The 8,810-nt window shown below is 38.9% G+C and overlaps 1 protein-coding gene across 1 annotated transcript; it reads left to right on the top strand.

The window, feature by feature from the left end:
- The first annotated feature begins 5,740 nt into the window (after positions 1 to 5,740).
- On the top strand, positions 5,741 to 8,068 carry LOC119319504. The gene is made up of 3 exons (XM_037593975.1): positions 5,741 to 5,824; positions 6,976 to 7,346; positions 7,425 to 8,068. Exons 1-3 carry the CDS (start codon positions 5,788 to 5,790, stop codon positions 7,533 to 7,535), a joined length of 519 nt encoding a protein of 172 aa, XP_037449872.1. The 5' UTR covers positions 5,741 to 5,787; the 3' UTR covers positions 7,536 to 8,068.
- Positions 8,069 to 8,810: the final 742 nt, after the last annotated feature.

The raw sequence follows: 8,810 nt of genomic DNA, 5'->3' as shown, positions 1-8,810 counted from the left end.
TCCTGCACGTGTATTGGAGTTGTGGCCCACCTCCTAGTCTTGTATATTTGAGATAGAGGCCTTCCCTTTTATTATATATGCATGCATCAGCACCCCAAATCAATATATCGTATTGCAAATTATCTGTCTACAGTATGATTTGTCAAGACCGACGATCCTCCACAATAGGGCAGCGGCGACGACTTGGGAGCGAGGAAGGCGATAAAAAAACACACCCGTTTTCTTCGCGTGCTCTGTTTTTGAAAAAGAGGTTGTGGGTTCTTTTTTTAATACAGAGAAAATACCACAGTTTTAATTATACTACAATATTAAATACTCCCTTCGGTCCTTTTTACTCTGCACATTGGATTTGTTGAAAGTCAAACTTTGCTAAGTTTGACCAAATTTATATTAGAAATTATTAGCATCTATAATATCTAATAAATATAATATGAAAATATATTCCAAGATGAATCTAATGATATTGGTGTTGTTATGTGAATGTCTATAATTTTTTATATAAACATGATCAAAGTTGGATGAGATTGACTTCGGACAAACCTAATATACAGAGTAAAAAAGACCGGAGGGAGTAGCACAATTTTTTGGGTAGCAAAACAACTCATAGTAATTAAAACCGTAGTAATTCGGGTAGTATTCTCATAATACTTAGAAAAAACTGAGCTATCAAACAGGGGAATTCGGGCCGTCCAATCCTTTGCCTGATGCGACGCTGACCGTCTAATTCGCCCTGCGGTGATTCCTGGCCGTAACATCAAAAGTTCAAAACTGGTAGATGGAGCAATGAATAGTGAATTTTTTTCACCTCGGGATACTGGTCGCACATCTGTGACTCCGTGGGGTTTTCCGCCGGTGGGACCTTCCTGTTTGTAGCTTTGGGTGCCAGGGTTTTTCGATGTGGGTGGCCCGCGGTCAAATTTGAAATGGTTGCCCCTGTGGTTCCCAGATCCTGCCGAGGGCATAGATGGGATTTCGCGTTGGCTGGCTCCACATGGCCTTTTCCAATTCGATGCTCCGTCCCCAATCAATGAGAAAACTAGGGTTTGGTCTCTCTCCTCGCATCTCCCGGCCAGACCCCTTTCCTCCCTCCCCCCGGTCAGTCGCCCTCTGGCATCTCCCGGAGGGGCGCCACTGTAGCTACCTTCGCTGCTCCCCCCTCGAGCTTGCGGTGTCCCCATCACTTAGGAGGAGTGGAAGCTACCACTCCCGCAGTTGCTCAACTCTCTCTCCCTTAGAGTCGAGTGGCTCATGTATAAGTATTTGTAGAGATTCCACTATGAACCACATACGGATGTATATAGATGCATTTTAGAGTGTAGATTCACTCATTTTGCTCCGTATGTAGTCCATAGTGAAAACTGTACAAAGACTTATATTTAGGAACGGAGGGAGTATATACATTACTACACCACAACCTGTAGTACTGCAATGTTACTCATTTAAGTGTGTCCGATTCTCAATGTGCGTCCCTGGTATGTTGTCCTTACGTCGCCAGTAAGATATGCAAAGTTGTTTGCCCAGCAAAACAAAGATGCAAAAGTTGAGGGAGCTTCAAATCTTAAGTCTAGCCACCTTGCATGTCATACTTATACTGATATAAAATCAAAAAACAAAATAATGAAAAGGATGTTGCAACCTGCTGACTGAGATGTGAAAGCCGTGACAACAATGAACATCACTTTTTCTTAGGGCAACTCCAAGGACAGTCACCTAAGGCAAGTCCAATATGGTCCTTGAAAACGGACACCACCAAATGTCCGCAGACATGAGTAGGGGCGGAGGCCATCAAACGGAGTCACCAAATATCCCATACCTGTTTTTTTTTTTTTTTTGATACCGGACTACTCAGAACAAGCAAATATAAATAGCACAATTCTTAAGGAACTAAAAGATAAATATTCCAATGCAACAATAATTCAGATAATAATATTGCAATCAAAACTTAAAGTTTTAAGATAAAATAGTTCAAGTTTGAATTCATCTTAGTGGGACACATGTTCTAGTTGTAAACGCTCGAAGATGCTCAATCAGATTATTCTTTAGCTAGAGAAGGATGGAGGGAAAACTGGGTTTGTGATGGGGTCTAGGCTGATGGGGAGGAAGAAGAAGAAAGTGGGGCTCTCTCCCCTCTATCTTCCATTGGCGCCGGAATGCACCGGGGGAGCCGCTGCAGTACTACATGACTCGGTAGCATACCTAGAAAATCATACTACTAGCGGGCAAATGACTCAGCCTTTCATTTGGTAACGTCCCCCAGGCCAAGACAATGCTGGCATGGCAATGTCATGTGCTTTCTTGGCCACGTTTCAATGTCATGGCCGTGTTTTGCACATTACATCATTGATATATGCATACATGCATATTCATTACCTAGATAAATTTATGTATCACCTTCATACATGCATCCATAAATTAAAATTGCTAAAATTGAGACAAATTGATTGCCATAAGTTTGATGATATGTTGATGAATCAACATTTCTTGAAAATGTTGGCACTCATAATTTCTTGAAAAACAGAAAACGCAACGTGAAATCATCGCGAGCAACAACATGTTGCCTCGGCTTGATGGATAGAAATTCATGCACATATAATTCAAAAAACACAACATGTATATAGTGACTATATGTATTGCTGGAACTTGATGGCTGGAAAACCAACAAGTGCCTCGGTCAGCCATGATGGGTTGAAAATCAACAAGTGCCAAGATCAACAATATGCATAGCTAGGTTAATTCGAGAAACATCTATATGCCTCGGCTGAGCTCAATAGCAATGAAATCAACATATATAAAAAATTATAACAAACAAGTATGTATCAACATATAAGGAAAATTGTAAGTTCAAAAAATGTTCGCAAACTAAAATCTTGCTGTGATTAGAAAAATGTTCATCAATTTCAAAAATTCCCCTAAATTCGAAAAATTAATTGATTTCAGAAACATTTGTGAATTTATAAAATGTTCATGAATTAACAAAATGTCCGTGAACCCAAAAAAAGTTTGCAAACTCAAAAAATGTTCACTAATTTTAAAATTTTTGCAAATTCAAAAAGTGTTCATGCATTAAAAAAATATTCACAGAATTTAAATATATGTAACTAAATTCATAAACAATTTGTGAATTCAAAAATTGTCTGTAAATTCAGAAACAAAATCTGTGAATTCATTTTTTTCATCAATTTCAAAAAAATTTATGAATTCAAAATATATTGGTGATTTTCTAAAAAACTGATCATGAATATGACATTGTTTGAAAATCCAAAATTGTTCATGAATTTTAAAAATGTGTTTGAGAATTAAAAAAAAATTAATGAGTTAAAAAATCATGAATTTTAATAATTTTTAAAATTCAAAAAAATGTTCAACAATTTCTAAAAATGTTTTGTACATTTTGAAGACTTGTTCAAGAATTCATAAAAATCTTAATGAATAAAAAATTAGGAAATCAAAAACTGTTTGTGAATTCAAAATATTTCTATGAATTAAAAAAATTATCCATGAATTCAAAAAATGTTCATGGAAATATAAAGAAGAAAAAAAGGAAAATAAAAATAAAAAACATAAAAGAGAAAGAAAATACGAAACAAAAGAAGGAAAAATGGTGGAAAATAAACCGGAATGGCCGACCTAGACAAAGGATGTATGCGAGGGAGGGGGTGAAGCGGAAACATGAACTGTCTTTCTTTAGAGTGTTCATGCGACACCAATAATAATCAGGGTCTTCCCACAAAGGAAAATGTGGTCGCACTTGTGAGCTCGCTTCAGAGGAACCATGACTTTACCAAGACAATGAAACAAATATTTACTTCAAGTTTAATAAGTTTGCAAGCTGGGAATCAAAACATGTAGTGCAACCATCATCTGAGAACCATAGCTCTTCCCACCATTTGGTACAATGGTTTTCATGCAAGGGAATGAGGCCAGATGACCGGTGTTGGTTGCACTTGTATTCTTTCTCCAGTCTTGCCTCCAAGTTCATAATCATACTTTCATTGTTATTAAAAGTTTATTGTTTCAAGTCGTGTTCAAAGATTATTCACCATATCAAATACGACTAGCAAGATTAATATTGCAACAATATTCATAACACATCATCTGAGCATTTTTATTGAGTTCATTACTGTGATCAAACAAGTATGCTACCACCTAAGTAATGTATGAACAATACATAATAGAATCATATGAATAACAACCTAGAAATATGAAGCAATATCAACATCATCTATCTATTATATTATAGAAACAAGAGGCAAAAAAGTCATAATGCATATCCACATAGATTATATTATCTCAACCACTAACTTTTTAATAAAATGAATGAGATTTGAAGATATAATGTTAGATACAAATATTGTGTTGCACATGCCAAGTCTTTCCATGGCGGTTGGGGTCGTTTTGGTGGCGGCAGGGGTCCTTGGATGGTCCAGAGACCTTGATGTAATTTTTGTTATGTTTAAGGTGATTTATACTTATAGTGAATCTTTAAAAAAAGATTGAATCATTATTTTGAAGTATTGCACATCCGTATGTAAATCTTACCATTATGCGCGATGTGTCGACTCTACACAACCATTTTCCTAGCTAGGACAAAGTTTTTATCCCCTGTAAGCTCCACTAGCTAGCCTGTAGATTCGCTTCCCCTCTACCCGCTGCTCAGGTGGCTAGTGGCGGAGAGGAAAATTGCAGTGCCTTGGCTCTGGGTAGTAGTTTAGGTTAATATTTGTTGCAGGGGCGACGCTCCATCTTTGGGTTGGTCTTTCGGGCTTCGATCCTCCTTGAATTCACCAGTTAGGACGAAGTCGACGGAGCTCTGGCATAGATTCTCATGTCTCCTAAGGTGGCGAGGTTAGGGTTTCTCGTTGTACGTGCACGATGGTGAGATTTGGTGTTATGCACTTCAAATCAATTCAAGTGTTCAACGATGACTACTACGGCTCCAGGATGTTGGTCCTTTGGGTCACGTGCATGAAGACTTCCTGACTGTCATCGATAAAGTCTGGGAGCGGCGACAGCGGTGCGTCGGCGGCTCAATTCGGTGGTAATAGTCGTTCGATGGTCTAGAAATCTCGATGTGATTTTTTGTTGGGATACTTTATAGTTTCAGTGAGCTCTCTTATAGATCTATATGCCTTTTCGTAAAAAATTAATAAAGACATTAATAAGCAAATTTGTGATTTGTCACATCCAAAAGCTAAGGTAGGATCGACCTTCTTGCTGGAAAAAAAATTCTACAAGACCCGGTCGTACGCAACACAAACTGGAGACCCTCTTCCTTGTACACCTGGCAACAGAATCTCAAAGCAGCCCAACCCGTTTACCACGTTCCACCCCCGCCAATCTTTTAATCTGATTCATCTCCCTAAGAGCATCTGCAATAGATGACATAGATAAAAAAACGAAATATACGTCACCTACACCAAAAACGACCCTCCAATAGATGATGTAGATATAAATTTGTACATCTGAGATTTACATCTGATAAATACAACACCAAGGCCCCGTTTAGTAGCGAAGTATTTTCTAAGCATTTTGAGAATACTGCAGTTTTTGAGATTACCACAGTTTTATTTACAACGAGCTGTTTGTTTGCCCCTAATAATTGTTGTTTTAATATTGTAGTATTTGGCAAACTGTAGTTTTTTCTCTGTTTAATAAAAAGAGCCCCCGACCTGTTTTTTAAAAACAGAGCGGCGAAAAGAAGGGAGTCCCTTCGTTATCCTTCCCCGCTCCTCGCTCTGGCTCGTTCTCACGCCGCCGCCGCCGCCCTGTCGTCTTCCATCGGCGGCCATGGGGAAACAAAGAGATGGCGATGGAGAGACCAAAGGTGATTACTTTGCCCTCCATCCTCCCTCATCGCTCCTTCCCGCCTCTCCCTGCCAACCGCCGGCTCCTTCCTCTGCACGGCCGTGCCGTTCTCCACTGTGCATGCCGCTGGTATCTGCGGACGGCGCCGCGACGCACAATCTCCTCGATGCCGTCCGGCCTTGCTGACGAGAAGGCCGTCCCCGATTCAGGGGCAGCGTAGATTCTCCTTGGATAGATTGAGAAGCAAGATTTAGTGGCTTGGCTAGACGCAACCTAGATGATCTTAGCTTGGTGATAGCTTTATGTAGTAGCCCGAAATATGGCGTAAGACAGTCTGCATCGCTGCGATTTTGAGAAATATGTGTGTTACAGAAGCATTGGCTATCTAGGTCGGCTTATATCTGAAGCCAAAAGAAAGTAGACAGCCAAGCTGTTGCTTGGTCGGCTTATATCAGGCTGCGATTTCATAAATATGTATGTTACAGAGGCTTTGGCTATCTAAGTTGATGCTTGGTTACCAACAAATTTTGACAGCCAATCAGGCTGTGGAAGTGTAAATAAACTGTCTAAGACAAGCAGTAGAACCCCAATCTCGCTGCTGAAATGCACAACAGTCATACCATAGCGATTTTGTTGTTTTTCATTCAGACAATTCAGATTCCAGTATACCTATTCGAACCTGATTCTCAAAAAAGACAAACCACACCTGGTACTTTTAGCAGGGGGTAGGGGCTAGAGGTGACAGTTCATTAATTTGTAGCATGCATTTTGTAGCTAGCGTGGTTTCGGCCCACCCATAACAATTTTGTTCTATCATTAGCAGTTGCTCACTACAGATTTTTGCCTAGCTCCACGACAGCCTACAAGCCTGCGTACATTAGGATATAGTATTTTGTTTTGTCAATGTAATCCATGGTGTCGCGTCATGCACGAGATATTAGGATTTACTGAAGTTGATTTGTTTTAACCAAATATTTATGATAACTATGATATTTGTTTCGTGTAATCCATGGTGTGGCCTCATGCAGGACATATTAAGATTTACTAAAGTTGATTTGTTTGAATGAGATAGTTAGGATAACTCTCATATTATTTCGAGTTGGATCCTTGTAAATTTTTCTGATGTTTGTGCTGATTTGAACGCTGATGCATTTTGCTTCCCAATTGCAGACAAGAAAAAGAGAGCATCATGGACCACTGCTCAACTAGACCTGCTCGTTTCTGTGATGAAAGAGTATGCAGATGCAGCTAGATTTCGTGGTCAGAATGGATGGACGAAAGAAGGATGGAATTCCATGACTACACGATTGAATAATCAGTTTCCAAGAGCTAATTTCATTGTTTGTCAACTAAAATTTAGAGAGCAGCGGTTGAAGAGAGAATATTTTGTTGTCAAATCTATTGTAGAGAAGAGTGGCTTCGGTTTTGATCCTAATACAAAAATGCCAACAACCATTGATGAAAAATGGGATGAATTGAGCAAAGAACAACAAAAGTGGAAGCTTTCCCTTACTATGATGACTTGCATGCAATTTATGATGGTACGTTGGTTTCACATGTAATGAATTTAGCATATGTCTTGCTTCCTTGTAGTTTACAATGTATTCCTCTGTACCCAGGTAAAACAGCGGAGGGGAAGGGCTATAAGAGGACAACTGATGTGGTTGAAGAGAAGTCCAGTCCGGCTACAGATTTACCACAAGGGGAAAGCTTCACACAACAAGTTCTAGATGCCGCTGGGCTTAATTCGCCTAGTCCAACATTACCAGCTCCAGGCTTTGCAGGTCATAATTACGAGTGGACTGAAGGCATATATGGTGAGGATGTTGAAGTATTTCCTGGTAACAACACAGAACGTGTGGAGAATAACAGTAGCCAAATTCCCACAGAAAACATGAACACACTTCCTGACCCACCACCTATGAAAAAGGCTAGGACTTCTAAAGGCAATGATGAAGGTAAGGCTAAGAGAGGAAAAGAAACAGCGATTGAAGATCTGGTTGCTGTTAGAAAAGAAGAACTTAAAACTTATGTGGATGTAAAGACAAAACAAATTGAAAGCTATAGAGAAGTGAAAATGGCACAGATGAAAAAAAAAGGTCCTGACAAAGATCCTTATTGCATTGCCAATTGCATTGTCAAACTTAAGACCATACCAGATCTCTCAGCAAGTGATCATCTGAAGATGATCGAGTATCTGAAAGGACAAAGAATTGACCGTGAAATCTTCATGACAGTGGAGCATGATGTTGTTCTAGAGATCCTCAAGCAAGTGCTTGGCCATCAAATTTAAAGCAATAATTCATTCTAGTTATTTTCATATGAAAAATAAAATTCTTTCATACTATATTATTGGTTTACTGGTTCATATTACTTTAGTTTTGTGTTTTTGTAAAGAAATATCACCATGGACTATACCATGGTTAAAAAGAGGAACACGAATGTATCTCAGCATACACTTGTCTCAGCTCTAAACTTTTATTTTGATGGCACTCCAGTTCCTTTCCTAAAAATTACAGTCATTTTATTTTTGTTACCTCTGCCATGTTATTTGTGCACCCGGCTTGTAGGTGATAGTATATGTAAGTTGTATATATAGCGCAATAATATTTTTGGTGGACCTTGCGCATTTGATCAGGTCCTTAGAAGAAAATTCCATGGTACATGACTAACTAATATTTCTTGCACAAGTTGATACTTGCATTATATATTACATATCTACTCATAGAAATGTAAAGTGCATTATTCATGAATGAGAAAGCTACTACATTATTTTCATAAAATGATTCCGCTGATCGTATGAGTTTTATTCTTTCTTCAACAATTGCACAAGTCATGTGCTATTTCTTCTAGCACGCTCCTGGAGATACTCACAGTAGTCTTTCCACATTGATTCAGCAATTTGATCTCTTTTTGAATGACCCAATGCACGCTGCTCATTGAGAGACTGTACATCACTTCTGTATTTTGCATCCCCACTTGGAATATCAACTATATGTATTGGG

Source organism: Triticum dicoccoides, chromosome 6A, assembly GCF_002162155.2.
Source record: "Triticum dicoccoides isolate Atlit2015 ecotype Zavitan chromosome 6A, WEW_v2.0, whole genome shotgun sequence".
Taxonomy (NCBI): Eukaryota; Viridiplantae; Streptophyta; class Magnoliopsida; order Poales; family Poaceae; genus Triticum; species Triticum dicoccoides.
The sequence above is the reverse complement of the archived record's forward strand: the minus strand, read 5'-3'. Positions and strand labels throughout refer to the sequence as shown.

What these genes read in the sequence shown, in the direction of transcription:
- LOC119319504 (XM_037593975.1), top strand. Translation starts at nt 5,788, where the DNA reads ATGGGGAAACAAAGAGATGGCGATGGAGAGACCAAAG. An exon ending in TGGCGATGGAGAGACCAAAG is followed by an intron (nt 5,825 to 6,975) that starts GTGATTACTTTG and finishes TCCCAATTGCAG; the next exon opens with ACAAGAAAAAGAGAGCATCA. An exon ending in CTTGCATGCAATTTATGATG is followed by an intron (nt 7,347 to 7,424) that starts GTACGTTGGTTT and finishes CTCTGTACCCAG; the next exon opens with GTAAAACAGCGGAGGGGAAG.